This window comes from Sorghum bicolor, chromosome 4, assembly GCF_000003195.3.
Source record: "Sorghum bicolor cultivar BTx623 chromosome 4, Sorghum_bicolor_NCBIv3, whole genome shotgun sequence".
In the NCBI taxonomy this organism is placed as follows: Eukaryota; Viridiplantae; Streptophyta; class Magnoliopsida; order Poales; family Poaceae; genus Sorghum; species Sorghum bicolor.
The window spans coordinates 65,761,886-65,783,945 of NC_012873.2; the positions used below are offsets into that span (position 1 = coordinate 65,761,886).

General features: G+C 38.4%; 1 protein-coding gene and 1 long non-coding RNA gene across 2 annotated transcripts; one reads left to right on the forward strand and one right to left on the reverse strand.

Annotated features, from left to right (window-relative positions):
- Positions 2,444-5,980, forward strand: LOC8082703 (transcription factor MYB36). Its single transcript, XM_021458773.1, has 3 exons — positions 2,444-2,940; positions 4,480-4,609; positions 4,852-5,980. Exons 1-3 carry the CDS (start codon positions 2,805-2,807, stop codon positions 5,795-5,797), a joined length of 1,212 nt encoding a protein of 403 aa, XP_021314448.1. The 5' UTR covers positions 2,444-2,804; the 3' UTR covers positions 5,798-5,980.
- On the reverse strand, positions 16,563-17,044 carry LOC110434629. The gene is made up of 3 exons (XR_002452220.1): positions 16,948-17,044; positions 16,738-16,868; positions 16,563-16,663 (listed from the first exon to the last, which is right to left on the reverse strand). It is a non-coding gene; the product is annotated as an uncharacterized LOC110434629 (long non-coding RNA).

Here is a 22,060-nt window from a genome sequence, read left to right on the forward strand (position 1 = left end):
GACCCAGTCATCCACGTTTCTTTTGGTCTTACAGTTACGTTTGCCACACTTTCAATATGTGACTCTATCTCTTTGAACTACTAGTATATGTTCTCATGTTCACCACCAATAATCCACCATTATTTTCTTGTGCTATAAAAAATATGTGACTCTGTCTACTTTTTCCTGGTGCATTCTATGAAACTTTACTCCATTCACTTCATTCAGCCTATGGATGTACGAACCATATCTGAAGCGAAGAACTGTGTTGTACGTCCATGACGTACGGGTAGGATCACTAGCTGTGTTTTTCTAACGATCCACACGCAAACAGTGACGCGATTGAGATGTGTATCCATCAGGCTTTTGTGACCAGATCGATTGCTTAATTTACAGTAAATCTTAGTTATATATATGCATCGCATCGAAGTGTGTTTCTCTGTAGCAACAACAACACGCATACACGGTTTCTGACACAAACATTCTGCATATATATACAGAAGGAGCTAGATATATACTAGTAATTAGCTGATGGTCGTCGATGAGCTCATTGCATCGATTGCATACGTGTTTGGTACCTGTAGTACACATCAGCACTTATATATATAGTATATATAAACAATAATAAAACATCCAGTAGCTAGCTTTGGTCCGGCTATACTACTTGACTATGTTATGCTGGTCAATACGCTGTTAGCTGTTTGAAACAGGAAGTGGCGAGAGCCAACGCAATTTCAAACCTGGTGCCCTCAAAGTCCAGCTTCATGGGCAGCAGTCGTCCAGCTCCAGCCCATACGACATCTGAGCACCGCACTTATAATAACCAAAAAGGGAAGCTTTTCGCTGCACAGAGCCTGCAGGATCGATCCATTGTCATGGATGTTAGGCTAGGACTGAATTGAAAGTCTCTGAAGGCACATATATATGATCCCGGCATACTCAGGGGAGCTGCATTCACATGCAGCAATGCACGCAGACGCAGTGAAAAAAAAATGAGGTGTTCAACCGGCTGGCATCGTCGATGGCGGATTTGATGTCACGACGATCGATAAACTTTTGTGGAAAAGGTAGGCAGGGCAGCGGTATAGGAAAGAAAAAAGGCAGCATATATATATGCCGCGGCGCTGTTCAAAGGGTTTTGTGTCACACGCCAAACAATCCGGGGATCGGCTGCGGATCCAGGCTCTGCTTTGCATCGTCTTGTTCCTTTCATACCATCAGTCATCAGATGCGGTGGATACTACTGTATCCATATCAGCCATGGTTATCTATCCATGGATTTCTACTTCTGCACATGCTGTCGATCAGTTAGCTGAGCTGCTGAGGTTATTCAGAGGCATAGTTAAACGAAGTCCTGCCATATATATAGTACTAGTAGAATATTACTCCTACTACAAACGATGAGAATATGCTACCAGATACTCTGTTCAGCATCAGCCGACACTATTTTTTTTTTAAAAAAATATACAATTCTCATTTTTCCAAGAGACAAAAAATTAGGTCTTGTTTAGTTCACCCCAAAAACCAAAAACTTTTCAAGATTTCCCGTCACATCGAATCTTATGGCATATATATGAAACATTAAATATAAACGAAAATAAAAATTAATCGTATAGTTTACCTGTAAATCACGAGATGAATCTTTTGAGCCTATTTAGTCGATTGGACAATAATTGTCAAATAAATTAAAACGAAAGTGCTACAGTATCAAAACCAAAAAAATCGCAACTAAACAAGACCTTAGTATAAGTTAAACCATATTTATACGAAAAAATATCGTTAGATCAATAATGAATTGGTCTTGTTCGCTTAAATTTACCTGCCGAATCTACCAGTCATTCAACAATATTTTTCTCTCACAATAAATTAGCAAACAGTATTTGCATAGCTTTTCAGACAAACGAGCGGCTAAACCTATTTTGACCGAAATGTTCAAACTGAACAAATCTATCATATTATTTTCGGAGGGAGCTAGGGTGTAGCTAGTAGGGATGAAAACGGTACGGATATTTTCCGACCGAATTCGTTTAGAGAGGTTTAGATCTGTTCATATCCGAGTCTGAATATTTAACATCCGATACTGTATCCGTATCCGAATATTTAAATCGTATATTTATGATGTCGATATACAATTGTATCTTATCCGACATGATTGACATTATCCGTATTCGAATCCGAATCCGACCACAAATATGAAAATAAATATGATATCGGTGATTTCCGTCCGTATCCGATCCGTTTTCATTGCTAGTAGCTAGTAACACTACACGCTCTTTTTCGCAAACAGAAGATCCCGGCGAGTGCATGGGAACTAGGCCGCTTAGTGAGATGGATCGATCCTCTCTCCTCCGTTGTAGACCGAAAGAACAATGATATGGTTGGACTTGGAGTGTGGTGTGGTGTGGAGCCTGCCAACCGTCTCATCTGTCATCACAAGGCAAAAAAAGGCATCAGATCACTCCCGTATTTTTCTCGCGGTGTACTCCGGTGGTCGCCCGGCGTGCCCTCCTCCCCCGCCCCCCGCGGCTATAAAGCTCGGCGCCACCTTCCTGGCCTCTTCCGGACTCGCACCCCGGCCTCCATCGGGCATCGGCCATGACCACCTGCACCTGCTGCCTGCCTAGCTACACACCTCGCTGGCTCGCTCCATATATCCGCCTGCCTGCTTCTTGACTCATCTATCAGAGTCCTTCTTGCTCCGACGATCGATCTCCTGTACCTAGCTAGTGATCGAGGGAGCTAGAAGCTAGACGATCGAGGTTATTGACTTGAGATCCAGCTGCTCGCTGAAGAAGAAGCTGACGACGCAACCCGCCGCCGCAGCCATGGGGAGGGCGCCGTGCTGCGACAAGGCGAGCGTGAAGAAAGGGCCGTGGTCGCCGGAGGAGGACGCCAAGCTCAAGGCCTACATCGAGGAGCACGGCACCGGCGGCAACTGGATCGCCCTGCCGCAGAAGATTGGTATGTGCAGTGCATCATGATGCGTCGTCTTATCGATCTCATCGATGCTTTTGTGTTTTTCTGATGAAATTCGTTAATTAGGCGCCTCTTTAATTTATTTGGTTGTTCTATCCTTCTGACGATGATCCGTGTGCTACTGCCCAATTGCCCATCATCTATATGGACTAGTCTTGTCAGGCGTGGTGCTCTGGTGGTGCAACATGCATATGCATGTATATGGATGCCTACCTAGGATTCCTACTAGTACTACATAGTATATGGCCTCTCCATATTCATCCAATTTGTTAGAAGCAAACATTTTTCTGAAAGATCAGAATCAAGCAAACGAAGCAAACTTTTTCAAAAGATGTGTATATATACATACATCTGCTGCCTTTGTTGTATTGATTTAGATCCTATATATATGCGTGCGCCTTCTCCCCGTAGCTCAAAACCGAATCAATCCCCAAGAGAACTTTAGTATCATATGCATGTCTCTGATTGGTGCAATTGTATGTCTTCACAATAAAATATCTGCAATTTTTTTATATCTGTAGTTTTATTTGATGAAAGGATAGATGCTTGATTGCTAGCTCTTGTTCCATCATCGAATGATCTATTTGTTTGTCGTGGTGTGATAGATCTATAGCTAGACAGAGTATCAACGTGGTAAAGAACTAGTCCATTTCGTCCCCCTTTCTTAATTAAGAAATACGTACGTAAGGTAAACATGATAATTACATGAGATCAAAACAAACGATAAGCTAGGCTTAGCTAATACGTACGCAGCAATTATGTGTGTATAGTTACATCATCTCTATCTGCCCAGCTCCTTTCCTATATCCTGCTAGGATTTGTTTTCTGTATACCTAGCTAGGTTTTTCATTGCTACTACTTTTTTCTTCTACGGTTTTGTCCCTGTACTAGATCAGTAGCATCTAATACATATTGCTATATATATATATATATATATATATATATATATATATATATATATATATATATATATATATATATATATATATATATAGGACGCGTTTCTTTTACACGCGCGTGTAATTACTCTCATCTCTATATCTCTAGATTTAAGGTGTATATGACCGGACGAAATGTATATAGACAAAGTATATGATCATACTAGACCATCTAGAGTGATATGTATGTTAAGTATGCATACATACATAGAGTATATGGTTATACTTATTGTATATAATATAGTAGTGGCATTTTAGTAATATATTTAAAATATAATTTTTTTTGAAAAATTTTCGCGTGGTAAGATCTAGAGTATCTTAATATAAGTATATAAACATACTCAAACCGATAAACAAGTATGAATACATACACAATGTAGTTTATTGAAGATGAGAGTAACTACACGTACGTGTACAAAGGAATTTCCCTATATATATATATATATATATATATATATATATATATGCCAGTCATTTTCCTTGTATCCTTTTGCCTGCTGAATATATATGATCTGATTACTTGTTAATTTGATCTGCTTTAATTAAACTCAAGTATATATGTATGAATATATATAATTTGTTGTAGGGCTGAAGAGATGCGGGAAAAGCTGCAGGTTGAGATGGCTCAATTATCTGAGGCCAAATATTAAGCATGGTGACTTCACAGAGGAAGAGGAGCATATCATTTGCAGCCTCTACATTAGCATTGGAAGCAGGTAAGAAATCAGTGCACAATATTTACAAACTGCATCGCATGTGCACACTTGGCACATGCATCTACAATATACAACTAGTATATATACAAGTACTTCAATTTCCTCTCTTCCCTGAACTAAATTTGATCATATATATACTTAGTTTTTTTCAAAGAAAGCTACTCTGTACATCATATCCCATATACATAAACATGGCATATTATACTGACTAATTTCCTGCTGTTCATTGTTCATATGTTCAGGTGGTCCATCATTGCAGCGCAGTTGCCGGGGCGAACAGACAACGACATCAAGAACTACTGGAACACCAAGCTGAAGAAGAAGCTCCTCGGAAAGCGCGCGCCGTCGCGGCGCGCGAGGGCGAACCAGGATCCCTACCTCGCCGCGGGGGCCGGCAACATGTGCAGCACCAGCGGCGGCGTCAATAACAACAGCGCCGCCGCCGCGACGTCCACGCAAGCCCTAAGCGCGTCGGCTCTCGAGCGGATCCAGCTCCACATGCGCCTCCAAGGCATCTACGGCGCGTTCGGCTGCAGCGCCGACGCCAACGACGACAGCAACGCCGCCGCCGTCGCGGCGGCGCCGCAGTGGCCGAAGCTTGAGGCGCTGCTGCAGGCGAATAGGCTGCTCCCTGGGTCACTGCCGGCGGACGCCATGGCCACAACCGTGAGCGTGCAACAGCACCATCAGCATCTGGTCGACCACCAGAGCCTCGCCGCCGGCGCCAGTGATGCGGCGGCTGTCGAGGGCGAGCAGCAACTCAGCTCTGCCGGTGGGGCAGCAAACTACATGGCGCCGGGTGGTTTCTTCGAGCGCCCCAAGCTAGGGTTTTACTCTCCATCCGCCGAGGCCGAAGCCCCCGCCGGCGGCGGCGTAGAGATGAATTCGGGCGCCCCGATGGTTGGCGGCGGCTACGGTGGCGCCGGGTTCGGAGCGCATCATCAGCACGACGAGCTATACGACTTCCTGTACAGCAAGTACGGATCAGTGGGGGAGCTGGCGCACGACGGGCATGTTCCAACGTTGCCGGAGCTGCAGTGCCCGGATGGCGCTGCCGTCGTCGGAGCCGATGAGAAGTTCTCGGCATGGACCGCGTCCGCCTGCGATTACGGCGCGGCCGGTGGCCATCAGATCCAGCAGGGAAACTCCATTATGCACGATTACGTGCTAGGCGGCTATGATCAATGAGAGTAGGGTTTTGGTGTCGCGTGTCGTATTTGTGTGTGTAAAATTCTAGAGCTTATATATAGTTCATTTTCCAAATTGTCCAGTCCATATAGTTATATATGTATGTTTCGTTTCGATTGATCTTAAAACTTGCTGTTAATATACAATGGATGCGAATTAGTAATTCAATCAATATATTATATATCTCTGGATAATTAATCAATCCATATTCTTTGCATCGTATCTATTGTCCCTCTCATGTACAAGAACTTTGTGGTGCTCTAAGGAAGAGGATGGAGACTGAAGAGAGACCGCGCGCAGGAGTGAATTGATTGTCTTCATACGGCAAAGTTATGGTGCAACACCGTACCTGCCGACATTTTGTACTCGGCAGATCTCCATTTGTCCATGTATGGTTTCTTAGCACAGATAAACAATCACACACAAATGTACACGGTGGCTAGCCTAGAATCTCGAGAACGTGCATGAACAGCAATGAAGACCAACGGCAACACTGTCGTCCGATGACAGTGCTATTTTCCACTGATATGAAAGAGTGGTACAAACATGATAACACCAATTACAATATGCTAACACAGTAACACACACATCAGAGTTCCAGCTATTTATATCAACAGCTTTCACACAGTAATGGTTACACAGAAAGAATCGTTAAAAACACGATACAAGGGAGCCTCTGTGAAACTGCCTGTCCAGAGCATGTCGAGGGGCGCGGTCACCGTCTGCCTCATTTGTCAACCATTCCCGCCTGGCCGGCCTCGGTTCAAACTCGCGTCTCCCACCTTGAGCGATCACCACGTCACCGGTCACCACAAGTGCCACCTGGCATGTGAGCCTTACACCAACATGGCCATGAACCATGGTTGTTTGGTACTAAACATTTGAACTTGCTGATGCTTGTGTAATTTCTACCTCATCTTGGCTACACTGTCTTAAGGTTGATCACTTGATTTGGTTCGCCTACACCTGCTTCAAGCATAGTAACAAATTAACGAATGAAACGTAAGTGTCGTTCTAAGCGTGCAGGGTGTGGTACCACACTAGTGATCAAGATTACCTTGTCGTCGTCATCCATTGTCGCCATTGGCACCTCATGCCAATCAGAAGTTGACCTTGAACATCTTTAAACCCCTTTCAAGTGGTTGCTCGATAGGTAACTAGTTGTCACAGACATGTGGGAGGGGCTCATCTTCCGAGAGTGGATTTTTCGAATGCCCTTGTTCTCTCATCCATTCATCTTGCATCAAGAGTTGTTCGAGCAAGAGGTGGGTAGATAAAATCATAGGTAGTTGAGAGAATATTACATCAATATTCGTGATACATGAGAAATCATGGTCGGATGGTCCTAATAGACTGTGCAGCCAAAACAACATGCATTCATGCCTTTCTCCATCATATTCATCCTCTACGCTTCATCTCCTCTTTCTCATCTTCATCTCTTCCTTTTCATCACTCCAAAATTTAGAGAGGGATTCAGGGCCTCAGGGGGGCTCCAAGGGCAACATGGTGCCTAGGGGGTAGGGGCTAGAGCCAACTTCTCATGTTAGATCTGCCCCTAAGTGTACAGAAATGGTGTGTATGGCCAAGAACTATAATATATTGTGTGCCTTGTTCACCCTAGATCCTTGATCCTCATCCACCATGACAGTGTCGAGTGTCCTACGACTCTGTCTCACCTCACCAGGAACAATTCAAGGACACAACCCACGCACCTAGATAAACAAGTAAGGCGAAACCACTTTTTTAGCTCTCACAAAGGCTTCTGGCTCCAAAGAGTGTGAATCATAGGTAGAACGAAGCGGAAGAACACCGCCTACTTGTCCGAAGCGGTACCAAATAAGGTTTTTTACCAACAAACATTTCTAGGTAATTTCGTCCACCCATAAAACGATTTTTTGGTGTTATTTTTGTAGTAAACGAATTATGTTATTTCTTTAACAGAGCATATCCAAGGTATAATTTTTATAGCTTTGAATGAAAAATATATTATAAGATTTTTTTTAAAAAAAATCAAGCCCTGCCTTGGCCTTACACATAGGCTTCATATTGGAATTGATTATTGGCCATATCACTTTCTCTATGGATTCAATAGTCGGATCAGGAGTCATTAATGGGCCATGGCCCAAACGGTAAATGGTTTTTGTGGTTTGTTTGTAGCCCATACAAGTGGTACATAAAAGTAGATGTCAGTATATTGCTTATGGCTAATAACCGCTATACAGTGTGCCCCGCCTGCCTCACTGCCTCAGCACCTCAATCCACTTCTATATGCCCCCCACGACCTGCTCGAGGAGGACGGGGTAGTTCGAGAAGATGGTCTGCATGCAGACAAACACTACTACACGTTTTATTCTGCGCAGCGTTTCACATAAGGGCTCCGAGCCGGGCATTATTTTTTGCCGCCATGATTATTCAGGGCCGGCTGAAGCCGACCAGCCCATCGGACAATCGCCACGGTTAATTATTAACCGTAGCGGGCAGTTTAAAGTAATTGCCATGATTAATATCTATTAACCGTGGCGGACGTTGTAAGATAACTGCCATGGTTAATAGTATTAACTGTGGCAGTTGCTTATAGTGCCTGTCAAGGTTAATAGCTCATCAACCATGGCGGTTACGTTACAATGTCTGCCTCGGTTAAGCCACGATTAACCATGACTTGTATGGCCGTGACGGTTGCAAAAACCGCCAAAGTAAATGCAAAAGGTCCACCATGGTTAAGTTTTTCTATAGTAGTGAAAGGAGTCAGCTCAAGCTTTTTTTTTTCTCCCACGGAGAGTTTCGGCTCCAACAAGCGGGAATCATGGGTGGAGCAAAGCCAAATGCCACCCTGCCCTGTTTGGTTGGGCAGTTGGGTGAGTTTAGAAGCTGGGTGTGGAATGACAGGTAGAGCAGTATCGACAGGGCTTAAATAATCCTTGGGTAATTTTGTCTACCTAGAAAATGAAATTCAAAGTTCTTTTTCCCAGAAAACGACATTATGTTGTTTATGTAATGAGAAGATCTAGGGTATAATTTTATAATTTCGAATGAAAAATGTATTAGCAAATTTTAAAAAATAAAGCCCTACCTAGCCTTAGAGCATCTCCAAGAGATTAGCTAAATCATTTTCTAAAGGTAAAATTTAGCTATTGTTGAAGAAAAAATGTTTTCAACAGACTCTATAAATGACTCTTCAAATTTAGTAACTCTTCATCCATCTTATTCGCTCTCTAATTTTAGATAGTCTACCTCATTAGTCATCTTTTATAGAGTCTGTTGGAGTACTCTAATATTTTTTTGTCAAAATTTATTTTAGAGAGTAGCTAAATCAATAAATTTGGCTAATGTTTTTTGCTAATCTCTTGGAGATGCTCTTACACAGGTAGGCTTAGAGCAACTCCAACAGCTTTGCTATTTTTATTATGGAGGCATTTTAGAATTTTTATAGTAGAAAAATAGGCTCCAACAGATGTGCTATTTGGTTTTGTAAAATAGAAAGTTTGTTATCCCTTAATTTTCGTTGGCCATATATAGCCAACCACTGGCACTAGCTATCTGATATCAAGGCTGTTGTAAACTTCTTATTTTTTAAGAAGTTATCTATTTTACAAAATGGCTAAACATTAGAATTTAGCTACTCATTTTAGCTAAGCTCTTGGAGATGCTCTTAGCGCGTTGGAATTGGCCAGATCACTTGTTCTGTGGAAGCAATAAATGGAGTACGAGTCACTATAATGGGCCATGGCCCATGGGCTGATGTTTTTCATGGTCTTTTTGTTCCTGTACTGGTAGTATAGGACATTTGATTTGGTGATGAGATCACTTCCACCAGCCACCGCAGGCGGAAACTCCATACCGCTACGGCTTGCGGCCGCATCCCTTATCTCCTTCCGTCTAGAGTGCTTCAAGATTTGTGCGTCAGCCAACTCCCACTCCCAACCCATTCCATTCCCCAACCAAATACATCATTCCCATTCTTCTCTGTCTGTACACACGCACATACTTGTCTGGATTCACATTCCCCCACTCGTCCTTTCTTTATCCTTCCACACATCTTCTCTTTTTCTTCCTCTCTCCACACCTCTCTCTCTCTCTCCATTCCACTTCTTTTATGTTTGTCTACAACAGCTCTCTAAGTTTATCACTTTAATTATTTTCTCGTATATTTTTGTCTTCTTCATTATCTCTACATTTCTCTCACTGCGAATCTTTTTTTTCAAATCTGTCCAATTTTACTTAATATTACTTCACACGGGTGACTAATTATCACACGGGCCTCTAATTACACTAATCCATCGGCAATAGTAACGACATCCACACCACTCGAACATCTTTCTGACTATACAATATGAGGTTTTAATATTTTGCCCTAAGTAAACATAAAAATTTACCAAGTGTGGATATTTGATACACTTTCCAAAATAAAGAAGCTTTTTTTTTCCTCCCTCAAAAAAAAGAAGCTTTTTTTTCCCACTACACTGCAATAACTAACATCGCAAGTTCATTATTATTATATCATGAGGCACACAAAATTTTTTGTGCCTTTTCTAAATCATCTCATAAAAAAACAACTTACGGTACTCACAAGAGTCCATCAATTTTCTCATGCCTGCACCGCACTATTTCAACTATGCCTGCATCAAGTTCAAAAAAAACCATGCCTGCACCGTCCCCACCGTTACTATGCGCCCACTCCCCTCACTGTAGAAGTACGACGCTGTCGTTCACCCGTGGCGCCGCGGTCGCCGCTCCCATCCCATCCACGTCACAATGAAAAGACGACAGGGGCCTTGTAGTTCACCTTAAAAACCAAAAAGTTTTCAAGATTACCTGTCACACCGAATCTTGTGGCACATGTATAAAACATTAAATATAGACAAAAAATAAAAACTAATTACACAGTTTAGCTGTAAATCACGAAACGAATCTTTTGATCCTAGTTAGTCCATGATTGAATAATATTTGTCACAAACAAACGAAAGTGCTACAATACCGAAAACTTTTCATTTTTCGGAACTAAACAATGCCGGGGTCGCTCGCCAGTACCTGGCTGCTGACAACCATGGGGATGGACTTCGAGGGTCTTGTTTACTTAAAAAAATTAAAATAAAAATAGTAGTATTTTCGTTTATATTTGATAAATATTTTTCAATCATAAATTAATTATATTTAAAATATTTATCTCACAAATTACAGATAAACTACGTAATTAGTTATTTTTTTTATTTATATTTAGTGCTCCATACGTAGGCCATAAGATTTAATGTGATGAAAAATATAAAATATTTTACAAAATATTTAGGGAACTAAACCAGGCCCAAATGGCCCTAGAGTACTATAGTATGTTTTACGTATGTGTTTAAAAGTTAGGAAATTTTAGGCAGCTAAATCTTTTTAGTTTATATTTAACAATTATTATCCAACTATAAATTAACTAGACTTACAATTTTGTAAACCTTATTAGTCCATAATTAGATACTAATTATTATAGTTACGAATATGCTACAGTACATGTTAAACTTTACTTCCTCCAACCAACCATGTATGTTAAATTAGGCCCCAACGGAGGTAGCCTATGTTTAAGAAATCTAAGTCTTAGTAAAATCTTATTCTCAAGTTCTACTCTTTAGTTCTTCTAGTTACAGTTGCTATGGGCTGCATGTCCTATCACCCGAGCATTGTGTTGTTGAGTATTTATGTACTGTCAATAAAAAATAATATATATATATATATATATATATATATATATATATATATATATATATATATATATATATATATATATATATATATATATATATTACTTCCAGTAGTAGTTACTCTCATGTGTATATCTCTAGATTTAGGACGTATATGGTCCAACGGAGTACGGAAAATCTTCCGGGAGTAATTACACCCATCTTCAATAAACCACATTACGTATGTATTCATACTTGTTTGTCGGTTTGAGTATGTTCATATACTTATATTAAGATACTCTAGATCTTACCATGTGAAATTTTTTCAAAATAATTCATATTTTTTAATATATTACTAAAATGCCACTACTGTAGTATATATAATAAGTATAACCACATACTCTATGTATGCATGCATACTTAACATATATACTACCTTAGATGGTTTAGTATGATCATATACTTCATCTACATACAGTTCATCGGGCCATATACGCCCTAAATCTAGAGATATACACATAGGAGTAAGTACTGACAGGAGTAAAAAGGAATTATATATATATATATATATATATATATATATATATATATATATAAAAACTAATTAGGCCCCAACGGAGGTAGCCTATGTATTTAAGAAATCCAAGTCTTAGTAAAATCTCATTCTCAAGTTCTACTCTTTAGTTCTTATAGTTACAGTTGCTATGGGCTGCATGTCCTATTATCCGAGCATTGTGTTGTTGAGTATTTATGTACTTTCAATAAATATTTTATACCAAATAAGAACAGACTCTGGTGATGGTACGGTTGTTATTGTGTTTTAGTAATGTACCTCTTCTCGACTATTAGTCTATTACTTATGTTTATGTACTTATTCAATAGATGTACCTCTTCTCAACAATTCATTGACTACACCATGAACATCAACTAGGAGCTTTGGTGCAATAATTATCATATTTTATAATATACCTCTTGTCGATTACTGACCTATTGTTTGAATAAGTACTTGTTCCATGGATGTATCTTTTCTTGATAATTCTTTGACTAAACCATAAACATCAACTAGCACCTTTGGTACAATTGTAATCATGTTTTAGTAATGTACCTCTTCTAGACTATTAGCCTATTAGTTGTATTTATGTACTCAATGGATGTACCTCTTCTTAATAAGTTTTTTACTACACCATGAAAATCAACTAGACGAACTTATTTGTTTTAGCAACTGTAATATACCCCTTTAAAATCATTACCTCGAACTAGTACTAGTGTCAAGATCTAAGGGATAGTGGAACCAATAGTTGACTATAAGCCAAGTGATCATTACTGCTGCATTCTTTGCTATGCACTTGGGGTTCCAAGAAATGTACTCTACATGTTTCACATTTACAACACTGCATGCCAAAATTCTTATGATTACCGCTCAACTAGATATTTTATTTAATTCTTTTTCTTAAATAGTACTTCCTCTATCCTATGTCTAGACATAACTTGGAAGGAGCGAGTATTTATCTGAATATCGATTTGCCTTTTATTTTATCTATTATATTTTTTTCTTAATTTTAGTTTTCAACGACTTGTAGCAGTTTTTTTTATCAATTTCCTATAAATCCTTCACACGTCTCTCTAAGCACACAAACCCTTTCACGACTTTATAAAACACACACACATCTTTTTTATTTTTTTCTTAATGAATACGCAAATACGTATTTGAATGTATTTTTAATTTCTGTCTTCAAAAATCTGGACCCCTAATCAACACTTTTTAGCAGACTTTTGTCTATTAGTTTACACCCTATATTTGAACAATGTCCGAGAAGATAAGTTATTTGAATTTTAACTAAATTCATATAAAAAGTAATAACATTTATGATATAAAATCTAAGTTAAGCTTGAGATTTATTTGATTTATTAAAGTACATGATGTGTACTTATTTTAGTATAGAGGAAGTACAGTAAGCTCATGGATGACACTAATGTGATGTTCTAAAATACTTTATCTATCCTAAAATAACTATAGCGAGTGGCTACTACATATTAAATCCATTTAGCACATCTAAATTTACTAAGACCAATTTCAATGGCATTTCATTAGAGTTTCATGCATATTAAATATATTGATGTGACAGTATATTAATAAAGAAAGAGATGATAAGAGTTTTATGAAAGTAGAGAGAGTTTCATGAGGATGTAGCTCTTCTGCACTGTTTTCAAAATATGAATGTGTTGGAAACTGGATAAAACCCCCATTGAGAATGACGTAATAGGCCCTAATAAATTACAAATGTGGAGTACAAAAATTAAAAATAATAATTAATTTGAGACCAAGAAAGTACTATTTGAGGGTACAGTGCCAAGCATTTGCAGATGGAAGCAGAATAGCTTGCCACGCGCATGTGTAAACAATAACGTCATTAAGTGAAATCTATCAGTCATTCAACAGTATTTTTCTCTCACAATAAATTAGCCAACGGTACTTTCTTCTATGGCTTATCAGCCAAAACGAACAAGGCACTCTATTCGGTAGGCAATTTAACAAAATCATTTATTTGGTAGACATATCTAGAGAATAGTACAAACAACGCAAGTGCAGACAACGTCTGGAGAGAATAGTACAGTGCCAATTTGACAAAACTATTTGTTTGTAGATAAATCTAGATAGAAAAAAATGATTTTTCCCTATAAATCCAATTTACCATGATTAAAAAGGTCATTGTTAAGAGGGTTTTTTTATTCTGCAACTAAAATTTAGTCCCTATTATATAGAATGTTTGATATATTTATAAAGTATAAAATATAGACTATTTACAAAACTAAAAATATAGATATAGACTAATTTACGACATATTTTTTAAACCTAATTAGTCTATAATTAGATACTCTTTGTTACAGTAATACATGTATTAATAATGAATTAATTATGTTTAATAATTTATTCTCAGAGTAATAGAATCTATAGTTTATTTTTTATTATCAGAATATCGTAGCCCACTTCACATTCTGATATAACAAGTATTAAGCTACGGCCTTGTTTAGTTGTTGGGGTAAAAAAAAGTACTCTAACACATTTGATATTATTGTCCAATTATAGACTAACTAATTATTATCCAATTATAGACTAACTAGGCTCTACATCTCACAAATTACAAACAAACTGTATAATTAGTTATTGTTTTTATAGGCCTTGTTTAGTTCTTTTTTTTGAATTTGGCTATAGTAGCATTTTCATTTGTATTTGGTAGTTATTGTTCGATCATAAACTAACTACGTTAAAAAGATTTATCTTGTAAATTAGAGATAAACTGTGCAATTGATTTTTATTTTTATCTATATTTAAATGTTTTATGCATGCGTGTGTAAAGATTCGATGTGCTCGAAAAGTTTTTAGGTGCTTGGTGAACTAAACAAGGCATATATTGTATGCTCTATGCATATGCCATAAGATTTGATGTGATGAATAATCATAAAAAGTTTTTCTATTTTAAGGTGAGCTCACCCGGAAATCTAAAAAATATTCAAGATTCTCTATGATTATTGAATCTTGCGCCACATACACTGACATGACGCATTAAATATAAATAAAAAATAACTAATTACATAGTTTTATCTATAATTTGCGAGATAAATCTTTTAAGCCTAATTAGTCTATGATTAGATAATATTTATCAAATACGTCTATGATTAGATAATATTTATCAAATACAAACAAAAATACTATGGTGTTTATTTTGCAAAACTTTTTGAAATTATTTAGTTCACTCTAAAATTTAAAATAATTTCGGTATATGTACAAAACATAAATATAGATAAAACATAACTAATTATATAGTCACGGTTTCGCAGCGCCTGCAAAAAATTATATTTCGAGGCTACAACGCTCGCAGCGCCTGCACTTGAAGTTTCGTACACGCAACGCATTAGCAGCGCCTGCCACCATGTAGATCGAGCAGCGCCTGCCGAGGCTGCCACTTTCCGACCGTGGTCTATCTTGATAGATGTGAAAATTTTTTGGATTTCGCTACTGTAGCATTTTTGTTTATTTATAATAAATATTGTTCAATCATAGACTAACTAAGGTCAAAAGATCATCTCGTGATTTACAGTCAAACTATGTGATTAGTTTTTGTTTTCGTCTATATTTAATGCTTCATGCATGTGCCGCAAGATTCGATGTGACAGAGAATCTTGAAAACTTTTTAGATTTCGGGATGAACTAAACAAGGCCCGTATTCAAGACCGAATTCATTTAGAGGGATTCAAATATGTCCGTATCCGAATCTGAATATTCAACATCTGATACCGTATCCGTATCCGAATACTTAAATCGTATATTTATGATGTCGAAAACAAAACAAATATGATATTGATGATATCCGTCCGTATCCGATCTGTTTTAGCTACAGTACAGTATTGTACCGTAGAGTGTTGTTCTGCGTGCATGTGAAATGTAGCCACGGTTCCGAATTGAAAAAAAAAAAATTCAAAGTTCCATCGTAATCTTTTACCGTATGCATATAGTTATTAAAGTAAAAATAAAAAAATAGTTGCATAATTTGTCTATAATTTACGATATAAATCTTTTAATTCTAATTAATTCATAGTTTGACAATAATTACTAAATATAATTGAAAATGCTATAGTAGCTAAATCCAAATTTTATTTTCAATAACTCAAGAAAGAACAGCACAAAAGCTATCATGTTTAACACGAACACGACATTACAGGCAATGCATTGTAGCCTTCTACTGCAAAATGTTATTATAAATAACAATAGGTGACAGTGGTGCGAGAGAGCAAATTAAAGATTAAATATACTTAAGGTCTCCTGCGATTTAGAAACTCAAGTCGATAATCAGTTTAGATCATTGTATGTTTAATATCTGTAAATAATGGATTTTATCTTCCGAAAACAATTGATTGTACAGATTGTACAAAGTGAAAAAATACTACATAAATTTGCAAAGTGGAAACAATTAATTTTACAAATTGTACAATGTGAAAATAATTGATTTCACATATTTTTTTTATTGAACCAGCTGATTACAAAAAAAGTAATAGCTGGAAAAAGGTAATTAATATATTAAAATATTTAAAATTCATGGTCAACAAGTATTTTCAGTAAAAATTAAAAAAGTGTCAAGATTATGCGGTAATCAAACTGAATTGTAATGTCCAGCCGAAGCTTTGTTCAACAGATCTCTGAACGATCCTGTAAAAAAACATATATTTACTTACCATATAAAAAATACCAAAATTTGGTTGTGAAATATATCTTTTACTTACCATAATTTGTTGCAGTGTAAGGTCCTCCAGCACCAAGCAGCACATCCACGTTACCAAACAATGCTGAAGTGTAAGGTCCACTTGTTGTCATCGAACTTTTTGAGAACTCTTCCTGGTGTCCCTGGCAAAACCTGTTAAATTAATGGAACAATTGTCAGTGAGTAAATGTCTCTATTTACACAACCAATCGAACAAAACACAGAAACAAACCTGTTTCATTTGTTGACGCTTCAAAGAATCCTTTGAAATCAGCTTTTTTTCTAACCGGCATTTTGTTCCCAGCCTCCTCATTAAATGTACGATCATCCATTTCCCTGAAAATATCTTATCAAAGATTTTCAAAACCATGATATTTTTTGAGAAAAATATCGAGATCATACGATTAGCAATCTAACCAATCTATCTAAACAAATAATTAATAAATAGTGAACTTTCAGTGAAAACTGTCGGGGAAAAGCTGCATTTTGTGTTAAACTGTCAGAGAAATTATTGCACTATCTGCAATAAATTATTACTGTCAGGGAAAAGATTGAATATAATAACTATCTGCAATAAATTTTAAGGTACCAGTATGAAAATTTGAAAAAACATAGATGAAAATCTGGCTGGTGAACTGAAATTAATTTAAAACACAAGCCCTAACATCAGAAAAAGCTCTAATTTTGTAACAAATCTAACAGTATACTATACTCCACTAGAACGATTTTTACCATTCAGGAGTACAAAAGATGTATCGGGGTTGATTAAAGACTGCTCGGGATTGCTCGCACGCCAGAATTTGGAGCATGGGTGGCTCTTCGACGTGACGACACGTGTTTTCATAACTTTTCAGAAAGACCCTTTGGCTTTTAGAAAATCATATCCTCAGTCCAGCTCAGTCGTCCAGAGTCAAAATGCAATGGGGAACCGATCCCCGATTCCCCGCTGGGAATTCCCCTATTTGGTGATGGGTTTGGGGTAAAATCTCTCCCCACGGGGAGCTAAATGGGGCAAAATCTGTCCCCGTCGGGTTTCGCGGGGGCGGGTCTGGTGTGCCTCCCCCCGTCCCCGTTCCCCGTGGAGACCCGATAATAATAAACCTATGCTCGATGTTTGGATTCTTAGTTGCTATTTCTAGTTGATGAATCACTTGTGGTGAATGTATGAACAATGTGATTGTTTCTGTGTTGTTATGAACTATGCAATAGGCAATTATAAACACTGTTATTTGCATGTGAATTATTGGATATTTGTTGTTGTTTATGTAAGTGATTTGTTGTTGTTTATATAATTGACGCAGAGACGGGGATCCCCGCGGGGATTTAATCCCCGAGCGGGGACGGGGATGGGGCAGAAGTTCTCCTCGTGACCCTTCACGGGAACGGGGATGGGGGAGAATTTGCCCCCGCGGGGACGGGTTTGGGGCAGTAACCTCCGACGGGGAATTCCCCGTTGACATCCCTAGTCCAGAGCAGCAATCGTGAATGAAGAAGGGAGAATTCTCAGATCGAATCGCTGTTTCAAAAACACCCTTGCAACTTTCCAGAAACCCCCTTGCTCCCACGCTGCACCGCAGCCTTCCCCGACCTCCCGATCCCTATCTTCTTTCTCTCCTCTCCTCGCTCCCGCATCGACTCCAACAGCCTCGCTCCGGCATCGACGCTTGGTGGTGCCCGAAACCCTAGCCGCAGCCACATCTTCCCTCTGCTCCCCTCCGCCTCGCTGTGTTCCCACACCAACATCTTGGGTGGTGCCCAAAACCCTAGCCGCCGCCTTTTTCCTTCTTTCCACTCTACCTCCCCGAATCTGTGCCTCCCCGTGCTTGCGGCAACTGCGCCGCCTTGGACAGCTGCCTCTCGCACTGTCCCGCAGGCCATGTGCGACGTACTGCCTCACCTCTTCCACGACTCTGGCATCCGTCTTCCCCCTCGATCCGTGGAGAGCGGCATCACCAACCTGCTCGAGTAAGCTTGTTGCTATAATGCGCAAGATCTATTACAAATACATGTAGGTCAATGACGCTTGCATATATAGGCCACAGGGAGGATAGAAACTGAGAAGAATTGCACTTTCTATTTTGTTCCGTGTAGGGCTGATGGGCAGCGAGCCGGCGGCTGTGATTAGGAGCACGCCATGGTGTATGTGGACGGCGATGCTGACTGGGAGCACACCATGGTGTATGAGGATGGTGACTGGATGCTGCCGTCTGTTGAGGTGTCATGCAAGTAAGCACCCTTGCTGAGCTGCACTTGCCTTGTATATTGAAGGATTGGAGTAAAGATGATAGGCAAATGCATGTGTCTGGTTTGCAGGATTTGCATGGCCAGACTCGTGCAAGAGAATGAGGGTGATATGATCTTGCCAAGCTAGAGTGTTGAACTCTGGGGCATCAAGACCAAAATGGCAGGTGAGGGGATGGTGTTTAGAAATATGTTGTTATTACTCCACAAGTGGTTGTCCTGAATCATAGAATTGGCTTTAGTGTGTAGAACTATGTTCTTCTTCTGTGTTAAATACCAAAGATTTTGTTTTTCACAGCTTGAATCACCACTACATTGATAAAGAATAAATTGAACTCAGAAACGCTTACAAAAAGGAGTGTAATGCTATACTAGACAGTAACATGATCCTCGCTCAATAGCTATAAAAAAACATAACAGGAACACCAGCATATCAAATTTGTGTCACCATGCGTAGGTACATCAGGCTTGTATACTTTAACTGCAATATTCCTCTTGGTCTTTCATATCTTGTTCAAGCTATATCATTATCTATAGTGATCGAAATTGGATCGTTGATTTTTACTGTAGTGTTTTTATTATAGTAGTATGGCAGATATTCTTCTTATGCTAACTGAATTTCAGAGTTGCCATGTATTTCAACAGGGTTGGTGATAATATTAGGTGTACCTACTTTTCCTAAATTTAATAACCATCCACTTAGCAGTTAAATTTAGTATGCTTTCCAAGTTGTATTGATGGTTAACAACGAGTAGTGTCTTTCTAAAATGCAAGAAAGTCTAAACTATTCCATGCCTTACTCGATATTGATGGGCTATAGACGATTTCTATTCTTATAACTGCATGCACTTCTTGTTGTGTCAATCTTTGTTCCTGCGCTCATCTGTTCAATGTTCACCTTTGTTGTTTGCTCTCTGCTGACAAGTACCTCCACACTACTAGGCTGGACGCCAGTGCCGAGATAACCAGCCATGGTGGGGTCTTTGCTCCCCAGAAAAGTATTGTGTGCTTGTACTTGTAGGGGAAGCTTGATGTAGTGTTCTATTATGAGATTGGTACATACTTTTATTACACCATCATGATGCATGGTATTTATGTTCTTGCATGGATCAATGCGTTAATGTTCACTGGTTTATGCCTCTTTAGATCACTCTTTTGGCTGAATTTAGGTGCTCTTTGAAATGTGCTTCCAAATTTTTACTTTACATTATTAGTGACGGAACTAATTATTGCATTTATCATAGCCGTAGCTGTATTGGGATGCTCCTGCTGAAATGAAGGTTAGGCAGGCAAACGGTATCACTTGTCTGATGTCCATGTGCTCTACTGCTATTTAAATTCTTATAATAAGTAAAGATCTTGTCTATTGCGGGTCTCCCCATTAATGACTTTGATGTTCTGTCAGATCTTAACCTCAGATATTCTGATAAAGAATATAGGTAAGCAGCATCTTATACTTTTATGTGTTGTTAGATGTTCTGATTTGAAAATACCATTGAGATGTCTAAATTTACTTCTCCAGTTGCTTGTGGATCTCACTCATATGAGATGTACGAGTTTATCTCTGCTCTTGTTAGATGGTAGCAAGCAGAAGGCAACTTTTTTTTGCTTGCATTACAGTAAGCAGGTTGATTTAGATCACCACACTACAAATGCTCCTTTTAGCAACGTATAGCTCAGAATAGAAATAAAATGTGTTGCACCATCTATTCCACAGCCACGATTTCTCAAGGTTCAGTGGTCCATAAAAATTACTTATAGGCAAACATTTTAGTACAATGATCTTTTTATGATGATACCTTGGCTGATACAAATTTGTCAATTCTATCCTGCTTCACATGTCTGAGTAATCTATTTATTCATGGGCACATGCTCAGCTTGACATGTCTGAGACTTTTGAGTAATAATCCATTTGCTCATTGGCCTACATGCCTACAAAAATACCTTAAAAGTACTGGAATGCTCACTCACATATGTTAATTTCATGTGCTACTAAACTAGGATCCTTGCTTAGTATTTTAGTTTATTTTAAGGCTGTTAGCAGTGGGTTGAAGTATCTCTAGATTGTAATTTCTTATTTGCTGAAGACTTTTCGTAATGTGCAGGGATTTTTTTTAGGTGTGAATTGAGTGTGTGTATGCATCCAATTGCTTAGTGTTTTAATGACTTGTTCTGATTATTATTTTATAGTAAAACATATATACCAAATTTTAGGTTGTGGAGATGACGAATTCTTGCATGGCTGAAAGGACAAAGATGAAAAGTGAAGAAGAAAATAATAGATTCTGCTGAATGAGACTTGAGAGAGAAGATTGCAACAGTGCACGTGTTTATTCAACAATCCTTATGTATTGTGCACTTATTGTTTACATGGTTACAACTTAGTTGACTGTAATTATGAAGTATGTATGGACATAGTATAATTATTGGTTAGTGTTCATCTTGCCATTTGTTATTATATTGCTTATACATGATTATTAAAGTTACTTTGTTTTTGAAATCATGGTAGGGCGCCCAAAGGGCGCCTGATGTTCTAGTAATAATGGATTTTTAGTGCATCATGATGTAGCAGTGACATAAATGGGTTTTTGTAAGCAGCAGCAACAAGTTTCAGAGTAGTAGTAGTAGCAGAAATAATAAACTGCACAGAGATTACTACCGGCAAAATAAATAAATAATAAACTGCACACATTTTAGAGTTTTACTACTGTCAAGAAATGGAAATAAACAATTATCAGCAAATAGAATGCATTGCTGCAAAATATATAAACAATTGGTAATCAGGCAGTCCAGACAGGAGAAGCTAAAATAGTTGCTATCAGAAGCTTCTCCCATTTATTGTCATAATAGAAATAAACACTTCGTTAGGACCAAAAAATATATCTATCGGAATTATAGAATAAGCAACTGAAATCCAGTTCAAGTTTTATACAATGGCATAAAAAAATGACACAGAGATTACTACCGGCAAAATAACAGCTGTCTTCATCGTCAAAGTTCGAGATTATCAATCCAAATATGTAGCAAAATTGAAACATCAAGGAAACAAGAGCAGAAGAAGACTTGCCTCAATTTTATTGTCGGATCTGAATCTGAGTGCGATT